The sequence below is a fragment of the Orbicella faveolata genome, unplaced genomic scaffold (genome assembly GCF_042242905.1).
Source record: "Orbicella faveolata isolate gen_17 unplaced genomic scaffold, um_ofav_v1 contig_2, whole genome shotgun sequence".
Taxonomy (NCBI): domain Eukaryota; kingdom Metazoa; phylum Cnidaria; class Anthozoa; order Scleractinia; family Merulinidae; genus Orbicella; species Orbicella faveolata.
This window is the reverse complement of record NW_028301547.1, coordinates 8,146,194-8,165,742: the sequence shown is the minus strand read 5'-3', so window position 1 is coordinate 8,165,742 and position 19,549 is coordinate 8,146,194. Positions and strand designations below refer to the sequence as shown.

Here is a 19,549-nt window from a genome sequence, read left to right as displayed (position 1 = left end):
GTGCACAGTGCAACACTTGAAAAATCACCGACACGAGTATGAATCTATTAGACAACCCATAAGTGAAATCTTTATTTATTATTTTTACACTATTTTAGGGTGGTCCGTAGAGGGGGTCCGTAGGGGTAGTCCATGGACCGGTCCGTCGTGGGGGTCCGCGGACCGGGGCTCAGTGTTTTCGGGTTACTATTATTGTTGTATCATTTAATTTATCAGGAAGGAATACAAAAGGATACGTTTCCAGTCAAACTGGTGCACAAAAGGGTAGGGGTTGAACCTCGAAGTTAGCGTCCCCGTATAGAACTTTGCAGAGTATCCACCCGGGTGTCAGTCACACCAATAAATAAATTGAACTTCCAATTACTTTAATCAACAGAGCTTTTTGAATTAATTTTTATTTTTGATTGTTACTGGGATATAGATTTAGTAAAGAACAGACTACATTTAACCAAACGTTGTTCTGTTATGTAACTCTTGATACTACATCCTGTCCACTTGTCACAGGCTTTTCTCCGAGGTATTGAACGTTGATATAGGTCCTCTGAAAAATAAGGAAAAAGAACAAAACAGAATCAATCACGAACTAAGCATTATCGTTATCCAACAATTGTAATCGAAAGTTGTATTTACACTAACAAAATGGGAATGCTTAGTGACCCGAGGTAGGTGAAGGCTGAAGGAACTGCGTTATAAAAACTGACATAACAAGACAAAAGCATTTTAAATGAGGCAGTGTTACCATTGAAGTTAATTGAACACAAGATGAATTTATAAAACAAGAATTTTTTTGTAATTTTTAATACAAAATGCTTTAAATAGGATGATGTTAACAGACAAATATTTCAAATTTCTGTAACTCTGGTGTTCATTGATCCCTGTCGGCTCATATTTACAGAACTGTTTTTGAATAATTAATAAATACAAAATTAGAAGGAGGGATGTGAGTGAGCGGGAATTCCACAATCATTAAGGCTGGATTTTTTGGTCGATTGCTGGTTTCCTTATTATTATTTTGATCATTATCATTATCGTTAACGTTATCGTTATCGTTATTATTATTGTCTTCATTATCATCATCATCATTTTCTCACCGCTTTGGTGTTCAAAATTTCATGAAGAATCAAATAAAGTTCTTTAAATGTTGGACGATCTTCTGGGAAATTCTGCCAGCAAAGTAGCATCACCCTATACCTACACGAAATTCGGGAAAAAAAATATACATGTAAAACTGCACAAAAACAATGCGATTTTTAAATTAAATGGTACAAACCTTAAGCTCGGGTTAATAAAGAGTTCAGGATTAACCCACCAGCTTTTTATATTTGACATTGTTTCAGTTTTTTGCCATACTCAGGATAAATATAAATGGAAAGCATTTAGAAATTTTGCTTGCCTAAGCATGTTTTGAAAATACTGAGTGGTTCCTGTTGAAAGTAACATGACGATTTTCTTAAAACAAGTGCGGTTAGTCTAGATCTTCTATTTTGCATTGTGGTGCTATAAACACTTTTTCACGCCAATGGAGACAAAAACTACCCAAGCTAATGGTACGTATCCCACTCACATGCTTAAATAGAAGTGATTGTTTTATTTATTTGAATCTACAGCTTACAGTTCTTTAGAGCAGTGTGCAGATCTCTCCAGTCTCACTCCATCTTTAAACTTGCTGTAAAGTTCAACAAGTCCTTTGACTTCTTTGAATGGCAGTTCTCCTATAATATTCCGGAAAATAATATACATTTGTTCCTTTCTCTTCCAACAGTCAATGCTTGCATCAAATCCAGCCCCTATCATCATTTCTCCGGACATTTGTCGATACATTAACTTAATATCTCAAAACAAATATATGCAAATAGTCCCCTTTTGGGGGACGAATTCCCGAGGTGGAGCCTCGTGAAGAGTGCAAATGCTCAAGCGATAAAACAAGGTCAAAATATATTTTGAGGAGGCTAGCTAGGGTGACCCGCGCGCCTTCTTGCTAAAGTCAATTCAACACATGGAATGCAAATTAAAAAAAAAAAAAAACACACACACACACAGATGGCGCCGATACAGTGATGTTTTTGTTTGTTTTATGTTCATGCTACGTTTACTATATTTCTTTATAAATGACACAGTGTGTTTTATGTTTTTATTCTTCGTTAGAAAGGTATATGCATCCCTAGAATGCTGTTATGGCTTCTCGAAATACACCTATTTACCGATCGATAAGTAGGAGGAAGTGGAGGTTATTAATGCGAAGGTAAGAGTTGTTCACAAATTAATCAACACCTTCAACCATGTACCTGAGTCTTAAAAATATGTATCTCGACTGAACAAGTGCCATAAAAGGGCGTGTTGCGAACTGTGACAGTGGCACTCCAGGATTAGCGTGGTCAAAGATTCTCAATGGGGTCTGCCGAGGCCAGTGAAAAATGTTACAATTAAGTTTTTACTTGTACCTACCAAGGGTGACTATTTCCCAGAGAAGAACACCAAAAGACCACCTGGAATTGCAAAAATTAAAGCTTGTTTGATTTACTATGTGAGTCAGACGTGTTCAGTGACTCTTTAGTCACTAATATTTCCTCAAATATAAGCTTATGTTACAATCTCCGCTCTCCCTTAAAAGCATACTTCCAAAAGAGATATATTCCTTTAAGGCTACTTTGGCTGGTCACCCCTTTTGGATAGCGAGCAAAAGTGCAGGTAAAAAACATGACGTACATGTCCTCCTTTATTGAACTGACCTGAAACAATTTCCTACCATGATTTTTTTTCTTTTTTTTGGGGGGGGGGGGGGGGGGAGGAGGGGGGGTGGGGGCTCAGAGATTTTATGTGGTTTCCCAGTGACGTATTTTCGAGCTAAAAAAACCTAGATATCAAAAGCTGAATTTGTAGAGATTAATGTTGAGAAGACCTGTTCTGTCTTCACTACTATCTTAAATTAAATATTACTCACACGTCAGACATTGTAGTAAAGTGTCCTCGTAAGGCTTCACTTGGCATCCAGAGCCATGGAATTTTACCCTTGTCGAGAAAAAAAAAACATAATTGTTTTCAATCTATATATCACACCGTATTAAATGCATGATATAAAATTTCCAAATAATTATTTTCTTTTCAGTCACTGTCGTGAAAACTTGCCCTCCCCTTAAAGATGGGCATGTAAACGAACTTAAAAATATTGTTATTTAATTACGGTACCTAATGCAAGTCGGATCATAAGTTATCTAAACAATTTGTGCGAGAATCAATATACTGCAGATAATGTGATTTTTGTAACGACTTGTTCTTTCCTTAAGTGAAAGTAATTAGAATGTTCATTCACTACGTTAAGACAGAAATAATGCAATGATTAATTCCCACTGCTTAAGATGGCCGTGTAGCGGCAGACAAAGGTATCTGGCATTTGTTTGTTTGTTCGTTTTTTCTGCGTCTATTTGTTTGTTTGCTTTTTTGTTTATTTTTTCCTTTTTGGTTGTTTGTTTCTTTGCTTTTTCATTTTTCATTTTAGTGTCATAGTACCTCAGTGGTTTTAATGTACTCGCCATCTTTTGAGACATCTCGTGCCATTCCAAAGTCCGCCACTTTTGCAATAAGTTTCTTCCCCACAAGTATATTCCGAGCAGCTAGGTCTCGATGAACACACTGCAAAAGTAAAATAAAAGAAAAAAACCTTCATCTCTCTTAGAAGCGTAATTCCTTCACACAGTTTACAAATAAAGGCTTATTTAAATTGTTTAATTTGACCAACTGGGTGACGGCCATTCTCTGTAATCCCAGGCCAAGTCCACTCGTTTCAATTCGTAGGGCATGCGCAGCCGGGTGGATTCCACATAATTTGTAACAGCTGCAAAGACTGAAGTTTATGAGTCACATGTTGTTTTTTAAACTATTTTTCATGACTTTAACATTTCATACAGCTCAGCTCGTAGCTCAACTGCTAATTATTTTTGAAAATTCTGGGACATTTTAAGAGTTTTGTATTTATCATTGGTTTAATTTGTAGATTCTGGTCAAAGTTAATGTAAATGGCAACACAAAAGATGAACAACTAAACCCTTAAACAAAGGTTTCGTTCGTTCATTCATTCATTCATTTGTTCGCTCGTTCGCTCGTTCTTTCATTCATTCAGTAAATTTTCGTTTCAATTATCATAATACACGATGACACTGAATACGACATTCAAAACTTCAGAATTGCAATGCCCTCAATAAGTTAGGGTGTGACTTGCCAGTTTACTTTCCAAGTGTTGCATTCCATTGGCGATATCTGAGGCAATTCTAAGCAATTGCCTTTCCGTCAGTCTGGACCGTATGTTAGCATACGATGGTTGCTCTTGTTCTCTGCATCTTTGAACCCGACTCTTGCGGAGTAACTTATCAAGACTTCCCCCAGGTACAAACTCAACAGCAACGCATAACGGTTCTAATGGTATAAACATGCAAGTGAAGGATAAATAACTACATGTAGAGGAATATAAGATAGAAGAAATATATTGGTTTATTTTACTGAAGGTTAATTGTCGAGTACGACTGAGGTTACGCTACGATAAATAACTTCATTGAAGAGGATTTTACCATTAAAAATGTCAGAGAAAACCCAATACTAGATGCAAGGAAATGAACAATATGATACAATAAAGATTCTATTTACTTTGACAGCTTCTTTATCAACCATATTTGTTTTCTATTCGATTAGTTGTGTCTCCCTTTGGTTCTCAGCATATTCACGCGAACAAGCGCCGCCTCAGATTATGTATCGCTCTCGAATAAGACCCGCACGTGGGAGCAAAAATATTAGCAATCAGCGCAAAATGCGCAACCCCATCAAACTACTTTATAGCTTCAGCGGCACTTATTCGAAGACGTTTACAGTGTTCTAAACATAATTCTTGGTCGTACCTTCAAACGTGCACGCTCCGACCAGGGTGACGATATTTGGATGGCGTCCAACCCAGATAAGCGTCTCCATTTCACTGATGAGTGCCAGTCGATCCGCTTGTTTGCTGCTGTCTGCAAGGTATTAAAGATCACTTCCTGACTAATGAGGTGCACTAGTTACTCTTCCACACTAAAAACCACCTAAATGTCCATAAACCAGCCAAGAAAACCTCACTAAAAACAATTGGGTAACATACACCTGAAGCACGGTTATTTTATGTCAATATTCGTTCATAATATATTTGTTAAGAATAGAACCCGTCTTTTTTTTTCCCGGCAAAGCAAATCCTCATATTTCCTGCCTGTTGCGTAGCTCAGGTACTGGATAAGGGGGCTCATTTTCCAAGCGTTGCCTCCCTGTGTTAACACATCCGTATAAAATTCAAAAGAACGCAACACATTATAATTTAACTCCGTCTTTTTTTTTTTTTTTTTTTTTTTAACGTTTGAAGGTATTGCTCAGCATAAAGAGATGAAACACAAACCTCTTAGAGTCTTGACAGCAACTGGCAATTTGCTATCGTCTCGCCTCAGATAGAAACCTTTGTATACAATACCAAACTCTCCTCCACCAAGTTTCTCTCCCGTTATCTCCAGTTTTTCTCGAGGAATTTGCCAGTTCCTGTCAATTTCCATTTCTATCAAATACGTTTCGTTATCAACGACCTCGTGATCATCCTCCATAGATTGGCTACGTTCTTGGAATCTTGAAGCAGATTGGTCGCCCATCAGATGGGCCAATGTATCCCCGGCGGTGTCTAACATTGGAAAGTGGCCTTGACCCTCTATATCTAAAAGCTATAAAATACAATTTAAAAAATCAAATTTTACTGGGTATGAAAAAAAAGGCACAAGTGCAATTCTTTTCATTCCAATTGTACATTATGAGATTGTAATGCAAATAGAGAAAGCTCAACGGTTTAAAAGTTTATGCTAAGAATTAAATCTTTGCTGTAATCTTGTGATAATAAGGACAATTGTGGCTATGGCTACCTTTATACGCTTGTACTCTTCGTTAGCCAGCAAAAAGAACTCGAATATACTAAAGCAGTGTTGCAAATATCCTGTGAAGAAGCGCCCACTTCACGACAGCACGCGGACTTGTCAGGTAGCGTGAGCGAGAAAGAACCATTTTACGTTTTAGCAATGAAAATTTAGTAGAAAAGATAGATCGGTTTAAGAAAAGAAAACCTCTAAAATGACTATCAGCGATCATAATACTGCAGATAGCAGTATTTATAATGAAATTTTATAAGGATGGTGTAGCTCACGTCGAAAGAAGTTCAATTGATGGGCTAGGCTGAAAATATCGAAACTGGCCTGGGCTGAGAGTTCACCGAAACATGTCGTGTCACATTTCAACCTTTAGGCTTTGTTAGACATTTTTTAAATTTATTTCTTTTAAAACGTTTTATTCGCGATGCCGGACCGCCATGACATTTGGCGTTCAAGTCAGAGTTCCGGTGTTGTAAGTTTGATTCTCCACTGAAATAATCCCATGAACGCGAACGTCAAATCTCTTGACTCAAAGCATCACTAGTTATAGAAGTGAGCTGTTGGTTGCGTCACTAGACTCACCCCCGAATCAGGCTTGCTGTTTTCCTTTTTACACCAGGACCTTCTCATAAAGAAAAGAAATGTTACCAAGACTATAACGGCGACCACTGAACTCACTGAGGCCGATACTTTTTCCACAGGGAAACCATTGGGTGTGTTATCCAGTGCATCGGTTCCTACTAAAATAATAAAAAGAAAACGGCCACATGTCAAGTTGTTAGGCCTTAGCGTAATTATCTAGACGCAGAACCTAAGAAAATAAGGGTAAAAAAACTATTCTTGTTTATTCATTAGAGTGGATGGAAGCCATAGTTATGATTCATCAAAGCTACAGTGGTCAATCGTACCAGATTCAGACAAGAATTGGTGTAGTAGATACTAAGATATTTGGACTGTACGCTAAGGAATTTAGGGAAATTAAAATATACCAATTTGGAAAGCCGCATCTGAAATCATTCTCACCGTCAAGTGGGGATGCATTTGCTGTTGGTATTTCTGCTTCTTTCGATATTACTGTCAGCATTCCTGTCTTCGATGGCGTCCTTCCTGCTATATTCACTGCTATGCATTGGTACATGTCAGAATTTTGTTCTTTTTTTAACCGAACGGAGAACCAAGTATGAAATGCTGCCGTTCTGAATCAGGGTAAGATTTAAGAGGAGTGCGTTGTTCCTTAGCCAAGTAATCTCAGGACGCGGGGAACCAGTTGTTCCGCATTCAAAAATGGCATCTCGTCCCTCTTCAACTACGAGGTCTCCCGGCTGAACTGAAAAACCTGGTTTCCAGATAACTGTTGACAAGAATAATAATTAAGAAATGGGTAACATTTTCCGGTTTCTAACAAGTCGTAGAAACACAATTTCAAGTTTGAGAGAACAGGATGCTGTGGGAACACGAGCCACAGGTGAGAAGCAGGGAGAAAATGCTTTCTAATATGTCTTTTAAGAAAACACTGGGAGGAAAAGAGGAGGAAATAACTTGTTCAATTCCACAATTAAAATGCAAATTATCCTTTCCCGCACGATCTTTCAGTACATCAACAGCTTGTGCTGGCTCTAAACTTTGTATAAAACTGCCAGCGTTCCATCACGTATGCTGTTCTCTGATAGGCTAAGCTACTCACTATCTATTATCTGTTATTATGAATCTATTAATTCACTTTTCAAGGCGATTTCAGAGAGGTTTTATACCGAAGACGATTCAATTCGCTCTTGATTTCTATGCGTCATAGTTGACTCGACTGGACAACTATAACACCATAGAAATCCAGTCCATTGGCTCGTAATCTAATTGTTAAATAGGAGTGTTGCTTTAGTGTTTGCCTTCTTACAGGGTGTATTTTAATCGTTAACAAAGCAATCGCTTGAGGCCTGAGAAAGAAAAAGCAAATAAACGTGCAAATTCAGTTTAACTCTGGACAATCAAAAGGGAAAATAAGACTCCATAACTGTAAACTCACCAGTTAAGTTTGCGATGGTGGATCGATTCCATCCCTCATAACTATTTGCCTCACACCAATATCTTCCTTGATCTTGCGGCGTGACAGAATCAACAGTCAACACTGACAATGCCTTGGTCTCATGTATTCGGCTGTCTTTGGTCACGCTACGATTACCTTTAAACCAAGTTATAACTGGCCTTGGAATCCCAAATGCCTCGCAGCTGAAGTTGACCTTCTCTCCTGTTGCAATATTGTCTTGGGAGATTGGATGGATTTGAAATCTTGGTTTTGAGGGTTCTGTAGGAAAGGTTTACCAAAGGTGATAGCCACAAACTTGTAATTAGACAAAAATACGTCAAACACCCTTGAAAGATACAACCTTCCAATGAATAAAGACCTAATTCTTATACCTAATCGTATCTCTTTGATAGATTTCAACGGCATGTAAGACGAGCTTAATATTGCTATAGTTCGTATTTCGGCGAGATCAGCAATAATGGTAGTAGTTATCCTGCAAAAAAACTTAACAACTTTGTTTATTTGTGTTTGTGTTTGTTTTTTTGGTTTTCGTTTGCTTTTTGTGTATCATTTGCCTCGGGAAGATTGACAAGAACTGTTTCCCCATATATTGGTGATGACCATTGAAAAAAGCACGGTTTCAACCTTTGTTATAGCAATTCATAATAATTGTCAATGATTCACTTACATGACCCAGTCAAAGAGATTATCATACTTACCTCCCAAATGTAAAGTAAGTGACGCTATGCTACATTTCATAAAATTTGTCACCATACAGCCATATTCGCCAGATTTGTTTCTCGAGGCCTTCTCGATGCGATACGCACAGGTTTTGGTATCGTTCCGGTCAGAAGTGATCCGCCCGCACTCTTTAATTTGGTGGTTTCTAAAAAACAACTGCACCTGATATGGCTGTTCGGAGAACTTATGTAAGTCCCCCTCTCTCGATTTGTTTCCAATGCAAACAATTGTGAGGTCATAACCAATAGGTATCACGTCATCATCCGGGAATTCAGAAATAAAGATAGCAATTAATGGAGCTGTGGGAACTGCAATATAAAGCAATTAGTCTCAGTGGGAATTTGTTTTGCCTGCAGCAGAGAAACTAAAACTTACGGTGGCCCATAGGGGCAAAACACAACTCAATTTCTCTTCTGAAACACAACAATCTTTTGGAAAACACAACAATCTTTTGGAGAACACAACAATCTTTTGGAGAACACAACAATCTTTTGGAGAACACAACAATCTTTTGGAGAACACAACAATCTTTTGGAGAACACAACAATCTTTTGGAAAACACAACAATCTTTTGGAGAACACAACAATCTTTTGGAGAACACAACAATCTTTTGGAGAACACAACAATCTTTTGGAGAACACCACACTCTTTTTCAGAACACAACGAAATTTCCTGATTCACAACAATCTTTTTCGAAACACAATAAAATTTTCTGATACACAAACGCAAACTAAAACACAACAAAATTAATTGAAACACAACGAAATTTCAAAGTACTGGTAACTAACCCTGATGCTGAAAGCAACCGGAACCTGGGATTAGCTCTGGTCACATGGACCCTTTGCTCTTGTCCATCCCGCTGACCGCCATGTTTTGTCACAGTTGTGGTGGTTGGAGAAGAGCAGATCACAAGTTTTGCCCAAAGTGCGGTGTAACTTTATCTTCGTCGTCAGCTAGTCAAGTGTCCTCTTTCAAGAAATTTTTATCCCAAAAGTCGAAAGAGAGACAAACCACCTTCAATTCCAAGTCCAAGAAAGCGAAGATGGACGAATTTGTAACCATAACCATCGGGATTGGTTCTCTATCGTGCGGCGTTTTCAAGCCCGTGAGAGGCAAGTCCCTTCCCCTAAAAGTCAAGAAACATGCCTCAGCCGAGGCAATACTTGACGAAGCCTTGAAGAAACGAAGTTCTTACGACCGTACTTTCAGAAGTGACAAGACTTATAAACTGTGCTTTCCGGATGGAAACGAAGTGAGCACTCTTCCGGGAACAAAAGAGCCATTTACATTGGAAAAATACAAGGAAGACCTTGGGAAGACTTGCACACGCATTACGTTGTTCTTATGCCCATTAGAAGATGCTTCAGACACTGAACCCGAGCGGACTTGCACGTCAGAATTAGAGAGCTTAAGTGATGAATGGTTGAATGACTTAGATCTTGGTGATGATGACAGGGATATATTCCCAGCATTTGACGCTGCGTCCACTGGATCTTTTACTAGTACAACTTCGAGTGGAGTTCAGTGCAGTTCTTCTGGTATGTTTGCCTAAGTTTTGAACTTATCTATATCATGTTTTTATTTTAGTTTGTAGATTTGTCACCTCTTTGGTGTATTAGCTTTATGGTTATTTGATCGGATTTCGTGCATAATTTAGGACACTTTCATATTCACGTGCCCTTTGATTACAAGTAACTGCAATGTCGAGCTCTGTATTCATTTCTCTTTTTCAAAGAAAAATATGCGGTGGTGTTTATTTGATAATTCATTTTGTTGTCGCTGAAGTGTCCTAAGTTAGGTTGCTTTCTGTTTTTCCCACCCGGATTCCCTGTAAAGGACGGTCAGGTTTTAATAAATATTGCTTCTTTTAGGTTTTGTCCCTGTGGATGTCACTCAAAGTATTGGATCAGTTACCAGAGCAGATGATATCACAGGTGTTACATCAAATGCCAACCAAGCTGCTGCTCACAGTGATGCTGGCCAAGCTGCCATATCAGATAGCAATGATGCTTTGAACTCTGATGATGTCAGTGAACATGCGTTGACTAGTGGATGCCCTGTATCTGGTGGTGAAAGTCAGCTTAGTGATGGAAATGTACTTAGTGATTTTGACAATGGTATGTGCTAATAGAATATTCATTGACACAAATAATAATGCTTGGTAACTGGTATTTAGACACTGAAGCCGCATTCTCTTGTTTAATAACCATGGTTATTTTGATTAGTTACTGGTAACCAACCCATTTGTTTAAAATTCAGTGTTGTGTTTGTTTTTGTTAGGTAATGCACCTGTATTAGTCAAGGATGTGTTTGTACACAGATCCCAAGTTCTCAAAGACTTGATAGAAGCATTCAAAGCTCTGGACATTCCTACCTACAGGGGCCACCTAAATCTAGTTATAATTAATGAGCGTGGGGAGATTGAGGAAGGGAGAGGTCTTGGTGTAGTGCGAGAAGTAATCACAATGTTTTGGCACCAATTTTTTACGTCTTTGTCAACCGGTGCAACAGAGAAAGTGCCTTCAGTAAGGCATACCAGCACCTAGAATGGGAAGCCATAGGTAAAATATTGGTGTATGGGTATTGTGAAATTAAGTATTTCCCAGTAGCTCTTTCGGGTGTTTTCATGGGGAGTTGCTTGTTTGAGGAAAGGGATATTTCTGACAGTTTTCTTCTTGAAGCATTTTCCTTATACATAAGCAAAGATGAAGGAGAAACATTAAAGCAGTGTAAGGAGGGCAAGTTAGATGCTAATGATGATGATGTACTTGAAGTACTAAGTAGCTATAAATGTTACAAAAACCCAACAAAGGAGAATATAGAACTGATTATTACACAACTAGCTCATCAAGAGCTAATACAGAAGCCTAGGTATATTTCAAATTGTTGGAAACCAATTGTCTCTTCTCTTAAGATTTTTTGACAGTTCAGATCACTAGACTCTATGACAGAAATGTATGAGGCAAAGAAGCCTACAGGAAAAAAGGTTATCAAGTTACTAGTGGCAAACCCACAAAACGAGTCAGAACGGAACAGTTTTGATCACTTGAAGCGTTATATAAAATCTCTTGATGAGGTTGCTTTGAAAGCATTTCTTCAGTTTACCACAGGTAGTGATGTAATTGCAGTGACAGAAATAACTGTTTCCTTTAATTCACTTGATGGGGCACATCGCAGCCCTATAGCACGTACTTGTGGACCTGTTCTGGAAGTACCTACAACTTATCAGTCATATAATGAGCTAGCAGAGGAATTTGCAAATTTAATCGCAAATAGAGAAGCATGGGGCTTCACAATAGTGTGCGCCTTTCATTTCCATGATGATCCAGTTATTTGTTTAGAGTCTGCACCTGTGCACTGATTAATGATGATGCCATAGTTGATATTTCATGTAACTGTTGACGAACATCAATACGAGTTAATGCAAGCACAGTGTATGTAAAACATCCAGTATCACAAACTGAGACAAGAACACTTTCAATAGTTAACCCTTTAAGTGCCAGAAGTGGCCAATATCAAATATCTTCCCAGAATATTCAATATACTTGATCAATGGAAAAGGTTATGGGAATAAACGAAATAATGAATATGCCATCTTTAAATTAATAAATTATCCATCTCTACCAGAAGAAAATGTAAGGAGATCAGCAAGGAGTGTTTGTATGTGGATTCTGGGGCTCAAAGGATTAAGATTGTTGACATTTTCATAAATCATCACACAATGATATTGTTGCAATTCATTCCACAGTAAGGGGTGTTTCATTTGTTATGACCAGGCAGTCTGCAAAATTATGGGGTGTTTTCTTTTCCTTTTTTTTTTGGGGGGGGGAGGGGGAGAAACCCTGTTGGGGGTTAGTCTATTTGTTTGTTTGTAGTTTTTGGTGTGCCCAAGAAATTATTACTGCTGGGAAGAGTTTTGCCAACCCTTCTAACCCTGGTCATAAGTAATGAACCCCCCTGTGTTGGTATTGTTTTGGTTCTTACCTTATTGGTGGATGTCATTGCTTCAGTAATCAAAGAAAGAAAGCAAATTACCAAGTTGTTCATTAACTTAAATCTTGATGACATTGTCCAGTTGAAATTTACTGATCACGTTTTTGTTCCTATGAGTACTTTCAGTTGCTGTCAAAAGACAACTGCTTTTTGATATGTACTTGTAACCACTGATGATGGATAATTATATTAAAATATTTTAACATTGAGTCTGATGGGTACCTTTTTAAGTTTTACTTGCACATTACTGAAATGGAAAATACAAGGTAATGGGCCTGTATCAAAGTGAACAGTTATGTATGAACCTGCCCCTACTGATATTGCACAGCTCTTTCTTCTTCATTAAACATCATCTATGTTAGCAATTTCAAGGAGTTCTTTATACAGAGAGAGACCCTCTTCAATACTGTGGGGCAGCTGCAACTCGGTGTTTTCCAGTACATATTCAAAGTACCCTTGGTAGATGCTCTCCTCCTCTTCATAGGTCAGGTTCTCCCTCATAGATTGGATCTCATCATCCAATATCGGGTGAAGTAGACCATCTACTCCTCCATGAAGCTCTGGGAGAAAGAATAGTTCATCCGGTTTCCCACTGATAGTGTCATGCCTAGAGCCCCTTATTAAATGTGTGTTCCAGTGTTCCTTAACTTTGTCTAGGTCATCTTGAAGTAACTGAGCAAAACAGAACCAGAGGCATGCCATTTGAATCTTATCTCCTGGGTTAATGATTTCCTGTTCTATAAGGCTTTTAAAGAAGTTAATCCACCAACCAGACCTGTTTCTTCTGTAAAACGCCCACCAGCCCTCAATCCTTTGGTTCGATGGAGATGACCCATACTTGTGCGCTTCTACATCTTCTTGAAATGTACATTGCATCGCTGCCATCACGCCATTTTCTGTTCCACAGTCAGTCCTCAGTTTCACTGGACAGCCTCCTAGCTCTGCCACACAGTTCAAATAGAAATTGGCAATAATTTCTGGATGGTTGTTTGACTTTGTGACTGTTAGCCACATTATTTTTCGACTCCAGCCATCGATACACCTATGTATTGGAAATCCATAAGGTTTTAATTTGTCGTATCCGTCGACGTGCCATGTGTAGTTTGGACCAGATGAGAAGTAACTTCTTCTTTTAAGGTTTTTTGCCCTTCTCTGCCCACATCCTTCTGGATCCATTTCCCTCATAAGGTCAGCTACAACATGTTTAGGAACTTGAATATTTTTTAGTCGTAGGGTATGCCACATACTTCTGTATCCACCTTGGCAGCCTGGGCCACTAAGCTTATTCATGATTTCTTCCCGGACGACGTCCATATCAAAAGATGACAATCTTCTCCTTAAGTTCAATTGCTTCAACCTATTTTTCAATGTTCGTACACACATCGTAATGCCATGAAACTTGGCTAAAAATTCAGTGATGACTTCATACGTATATCCTCTTGAAAAGTAATACGAAATTATGCTTTCCTCCTCTGGACTATAGCTTATTGAACCTGAAGAAGCCATTTCAGATCAAATCCACCACATGAACGGTACAAAAATGGCGCCTTTCAGTGACGTTGACCAGAGCTAGTCCCAGGTTCCGGTCGCTTTCAGCATCAGGGTTAGTTACCAGTACTTTGAAATTTTGTTGTGTTTCAATTAATTTTGTTGTGTTTTAGTTTGCGTTTGTGTATCAGAAAATTTTATTGTGTTTCGAAAAAGATTGTTGTGAATCAGGAAATTTCGTTGTGTTCTGAAAAAGAGTGTGGTGTTCTCCAAAAGATTGTTGTGTTCTCCAAAAGATTGTTGTGTTCTCCAAAAGATTGTTGTGTTCTCCAAAAGATTGTTGTGTTCTCCAAAAGATTGTTGTGTTCTCCAAAAGATTGTTGTGTTCTCCAAAAGATTGTTGTGTTTTCCAAAAGATTGTTGTGTTCTCCAAAAGATTGTTGTGTTTTCCAAAAGATTGTTGTGTTTCAGAAGAGAAATTGAGTTGTGTTTTGCCCCTACGGGCCACCGTAAAAACTGGATTAGGCTTGTGGACGCCTTCCTATGCGGTATGCGAATGTAGCTTGAAGCTCATTTTAAAGGAGGTCACTCCTAAAAAACGTATATATATATTTTTTTTGTCAACGCTAATAGAAACCTTGCACTAAGTTTAGCCACCCACCGACGTCTTAGCCTCTAAAGTGCTGGTTTTCCTTCTGAATTTCGTCTCCAAAGAAGCCCAAAATTCGAACATCATTGCCGCCATTTTGAACAGTACTCATCAGCCAGACAGCATTTTCGTGACGTCATTCCGTCCCAGAGATTTTGTCTAAATGGCTTGCGAGGAACCTTTTAACTACGTCTCTGGGTTATAGCTGCTCATGAGCCATATTATTCTGGGCCAAACATGCTCCAAACTCCGAAATGACAGCATTGAAAAAAAATGAAGTGCGTGATTGCTTGGAAAAAATAGATTTTGCTGACGTAGTGAAGGATGCCAAGTTCGTTGCAGATTTTTCTCCTTCCCGCCAATTTCGAGTCGGACGGAATGACGTCGGCCTCTGAAGTCGCTTCTTTCGAGACGAATTTCTTCACGATGGCGGGCACCTGAGAGGCTGAAACTTTGGTGAGTGGAAAAGCTGAATGTTTACTTGCTATAGGCTAAGACAAAAAAGTAATCGTTTTGGAGTGACCTTCTCCTTTAGAGGAATTTTTCTCAGGAGAATGAGCTTTGTTTTTTCCTTCTTTTTCTTTCTTTCTTTCTTTCTTTCTTTCTTTCTTTCTTTCTTTCTTTCTTTCTTTTTTTTCACATTTCCAGCAACGAAGATGTGAAATACAAGGACTTTATGCGAACACCTGTTGTTTTCATTTAACGTCTTAAGTAAAAAAAAAAAAAAAAAAGTAACATGAAACCACTTTAGTGGAATCGTTAAAATGCGTTCTACCTTCGCGAATATATTCCACGTATATCGAACATGTGTTTACATCAGTGACTTAATTTGAAAAAAAAAGTATATTAACGGGGTTATAGTCCATGAAAATAATAATCTTTTTTGGATTTAAAGATAAAGGCTTCTTTTGAAGGATGGGTTATTAATTTTCTTTTAGGCGCCAATCTGACGGTCCGGCCATCTGAAACTAGTGAAATATCAATTGCAGCGTGTCCTCTACATTTAACGTTTTTTGGTAAGATATATTGCTTACCACTTGAGCACTCAGGCAAACAGGAACTGTCACCTCACGCACAGGAGTTCAAGGGTTAACACTTCAATCCAGAGAGATATTAACTCAGTGAGCGGTTTTTTTTACAATTAAGTAATGGCGAAAATTTCTTACTTTAAGATCTTCTGCGCGAAAATCATGTATAATTTTGGGTGCGGTTAAATAATCTGTTGCTTTTGTCAATTCAAATTTTGTGCAAGAGAATCTGCTGTCTTAAGAATTCTAAGCATTTCCATCATCGTAATAAATATAAACATTTCAAACTTCTCAGTATACAGATGTTTGGATTACTATTTTTTTTTTGTCCTTTTTTTCTCGCAAAACTTAGAATAACAGTATAGAGAATGATCAATCAACATGTAAACAAAGCCCGTCAAACGTCCAAGATCTCTAAATCCACGCAAAATTGAACCCGTGGCAACTAGCACGATTGTTATCTTACTTTTTTGTGTAGGCAATGGATGTATAACGTGACGTATAGGTCGCGTAACCAGTCAAGATGGGCAGAAAAACATTACCGCAGATGTCCCTTGGTAAAACATGTAACAACACAGGCTAACGACTAATAACAATTCTTCCTGCCGACGGCAAAACTCGCACTTAGTTGACCCGTCGTGGAAGATTGTTAGGCCAGAAAGATTTTTAGTTCCATTCTTACCCTGGTGTACACCTCAACGTCAACGAGTAGTCAGAATTTGCATATAAGGACATTTACTAAGAGGCAAAACGGATCCTGTTATTAACTGTCGCATTACCTATTTTTCCTGGGCTCGCTTTGCTCGAGCTCCGTCACTTATCAATATTCGTAAAATCGTAGTAAGGTTGAAAACATGGTAGAGAAATGCGTGCAGTAGTGTTAATTTGACTACGTCCATACGAAAAATATATATTTATGTAAGTGAAAATTCCCTTGGTTTTGAACAGCAATAGCTAGCAAAATAGATTAGTATAAAAAACGCTTTTCAACTTTGTGGGGAGATAAATGCAAACGACTATTTCGAAATCCTGCAAGAACGCTTAGAAAAGAAAAGTTGAGTTGAAGATGAGGGCTTTTTTAGATTGCATCTCAATTTAGATTTTCTTACAAACGTTTATAAATTGAAGACAACGCGCGATTGAAAAAAGGTAAGAATATGAGGACAATTTGACGACACGTTTGCGCAAAGACACTGTTTCAAGATGTAAACGTTCAATTCCTTTAGCGATAAATGTACTGTAATATGTATTGTACTAGGGAAAACGGGGATGAAAACGTTCATTTGTTATCTCGCTATTGAGTTTCGCTCTGGGGTAAAATATTTAAGGATTTCCGATATCAGATAAATTTTGTTGTCACATTACTCACCTTTAAAGACATCTTCCTTCTTTATGCAGGGCTCTGCTTTGGAAAATTCGAGCCAGTTAGGATAAAGATGAAATTCAAAGAGCAGCAAAATCCGGTATAGAGCTTTTTTGTTCATGCCTCTTTTAAAATCTGTTACAGAAAGCCAATATGCTGCTTCTTGGCATATTGACACTGTTGGGAACAATAGAATGGAATTGTTTGGCAGAGGGGGAAGAAATAAATTAACGCCTGGTAAATAAGCAATCGGTCCACGGTTTCTAAGGGGGTGGAGGAAGCTACTTTTACTTGATAACCGATTTACTTTATCATTATTATTAGTATTATAATTCTTAGGTTTCCTCATTTCTGTAAACTATCTTTTGCCTTCTTGCAACGACTTTAATACAATTGTTATTGTGAATAGTTTTGTGTTGTAAATAATTATCATGTAAAGTTTTAGTGAAGAATTTTCATGAGCCCAATAAAATTGTTATCGTTTAAAATTATTATCATTATTATTATTATTATTATTATTATTATTATTATTATATTTAATTCCGCTCTGGTGTAAAATATTTAAGGATTACCGATTGTTGTTGGATGATAATGACGATGATGATGATGATGATGATGATGATTTTATTTTAAACGTGCAGCTGAGAATTGTTCAGGAGACTGTAACTGAGACGAGTGGTCTTTTGTTGAGAGTAGGGTAATTTTTACTTGAAAATATAGACCATGCACTGAATTTATTTGAGAAACGCCGTAAAAACCCTTGACGGTCCTTTATATCAGGCAGCTTAAGCAACGACGACTATGACGCCAAGGACGACGCCTAGTCAAAAATGAATTTAAATTTTACAAGCGGTATTCGCAATTGTCTAGATCTGTTCGGTGCGCCAAATATTCTAAAATCGGGCTTAGGCTAAATATCCAATGAATACACTCAATTCCAACTGGAAATACTGAAAATTAGCCGTCGTCGTTAGCTTCAGACTACGCAGAACTTTTTTCTGTCGTTGCTTTTTCTTTTTTCTTTCTTTTCTTTTTTTTTTTTTTTTTTTCACAGGCAACGATTCTGAACGCACGGGCACAGCATTTGGTCTGCTTATTAAACCATTTGCTTAGTGAAATTGTCGTTGCCGTCGCCGTCGTGGTTTGCTTAGGATCACTACTGATCGAGTGACACGTAGTTGTTTTTGTTAAGATGACTTATGGCCGGTTGAAATTTCACATGCACAAGTGCTGCCTCTTATGCTTTTATATATTTATTCATAAACAAGTAAAAACTAACGATCAAAAAAAAAAACCGACGTTTCGGTATCTTCATGGCGCCATTGTTAAGGTAATGGAAAATATTAAGGAATTTAAATTCTGGGAGTCAAAAAAAGGTGTAAAAATGAACTTACATTAAGAATGCGAGGCAGAATTCTTCTTGTTATTATTCTTTTATCTAGCCGTCGGAACAAACTCATCTTCATATGACTGTATATTCGAAAAGACAAAGCCACAAAATTTGGTATGTCACTGATAATCTTGATGTAGTTCTGTCCTAGATCTAGCTTTCGACTGGGCTTATCGTAGCTCAAATAAAAGGAACTAACTCTCCTGTATGCTTTTTGAGGCCAGAAAGACTGCATTCCCGGTCTTTTCAGTAAATCATGAGCTGTACGATTTAATTAATAATGGTAATAGGACTGAGTGGGGTCCAATTCGGTCTGTTATCATACGAGTGATTAACAAAATCGGACGACCGCGAAGTGGGAGTCCGATTTGTTAATCACGAGTATGGTTACAGACTAAATTGGACGTCGCGTAGCCCTGTTACCAATTAATTAAAACTATGACAAAATTCGAGAAACGAACAAACCATCGATTGAGCGGTGAACGATTAAACGTCGTTATGAATGCTGAAAAACACAGCAGTTTACTCAACAAAGTGCACCGCAACAGCGCGCGCAAAATGACGCGTACTGTCTAATTACAAACATGACGCGTACAGTCTCCAATTAATGCTCAAATTTGGCTGCTGATAGCCAATCACATTCGAGAATTTTGTTGTAGTTTTGATTAAGAGTGTAATCAATATGAAATGCGAGTCTAAATCAATACAAACCTGCACATATGAAAACCCCGGCGGAGAGCCGATCTATAGGTTTCCAAAGGCCTGCATCGTCCTAAATGGATTAAAAAAGAGCTTCCTACGAGAATCGATTAAACTTCGCGCAAACTAGGCCATAACTCTGAGTAAGCAAAAACTACGCAAGTTGTTCACGTCATTTATCGACAGGAAAACCACGCATCAAATTCCTTCTGCGCTCGCGAATCACAGACAGCTCTAATTGTTAGCCAAGCCGAGA

The 19,549-nt window shown here is 38.1% G+C and overlaps 2 protein-coding genes and 2 pseudogenes across 4 annotated transcripts; 1 reads left to right on the top strand and 3 right to left on the bottom strand.

The window, feature by feature from the left end:
- Positions 1 to 379: 379 nt before the first annotated feature.
- LOC149111805 (tyrosine kinase receptor Cad96Ca-like) lies at positions 380 to 3,870 on the bottom strand. Its single transcript, XM_089290475.1, has 6 exons — positions 3,508 to 3,870; positions 2,942 to 3,009; positions 2,446 to 2,486; positions 1,613 to 1,712; positions 1,092 to 1,191; positions 380 to 541 (listed from the first exon to the last, which is right to left on the bottom strand). Exons 1-6 carry the CDS (start codon positions 3,553 to 3,555, stop codon positions 464 to 466), a joined length of 435 nt encoding a protein of 144 aa, XP_089146601.1. The 5' UTR covers positions 3,556 to 3,870; the 3' UTR covers positions 380 to 463.
- Positions 3,871 to 4,121: 251 nt separating this feature from the next.
- Positions 4,122 to 17,437, bottom strand: LOC110068996 (fibroblast growth factor receptor 1-like; annotated as a pseudogene). Its single transcript, XR_016207502.1, has 8 exons — positions 17,211 to 17,437; positions 8,661 to 8,990; positions 7,942 to 8,220; positions 6,945 to 7,272; positions 6,504 to 6,661; positions 5,411 to 5,723; positions 4,887 to 4,997; positions 4,122 to 4,410 (listed from the first exon to the last, which is right to left on the bottom strand). The product of XR_016207502.1 is annotated as a fibroblast growth factor receptor 1-like (transcript).
- LOC110069185 (uncharacterized) lies at positions 9,552 to 12,505 on the top strand (annotated as a pseudogene). Its single transcript, XR_016207493.1, has 3 exons — positions 9,552 to 10,221; positions 10,555 to 10,800; positions 10,964 to 12,505. The product of XR_016207493.1 is annotated as an uncharacterized LOC110069185 (transcript).
- Positions 12,544 to 14,416, bottom strand: LOC149111804 (uncharacterized). The gene has a single exon (XM_089290449.1). It carries the CDS (start codon positions 14,180 to 14,182, stop codon positions 13,019 to 13,021), a length of 1,164 nt encoding a protein of 387 aa, XP_089146575.1. The 5' UTR covers positions 14,183 to 14,416; the 3' UTR covers positions 12,544 to 13,018.
- Positions 17,438 to 19,549: the final 2,112 nt, after the last annotated feature.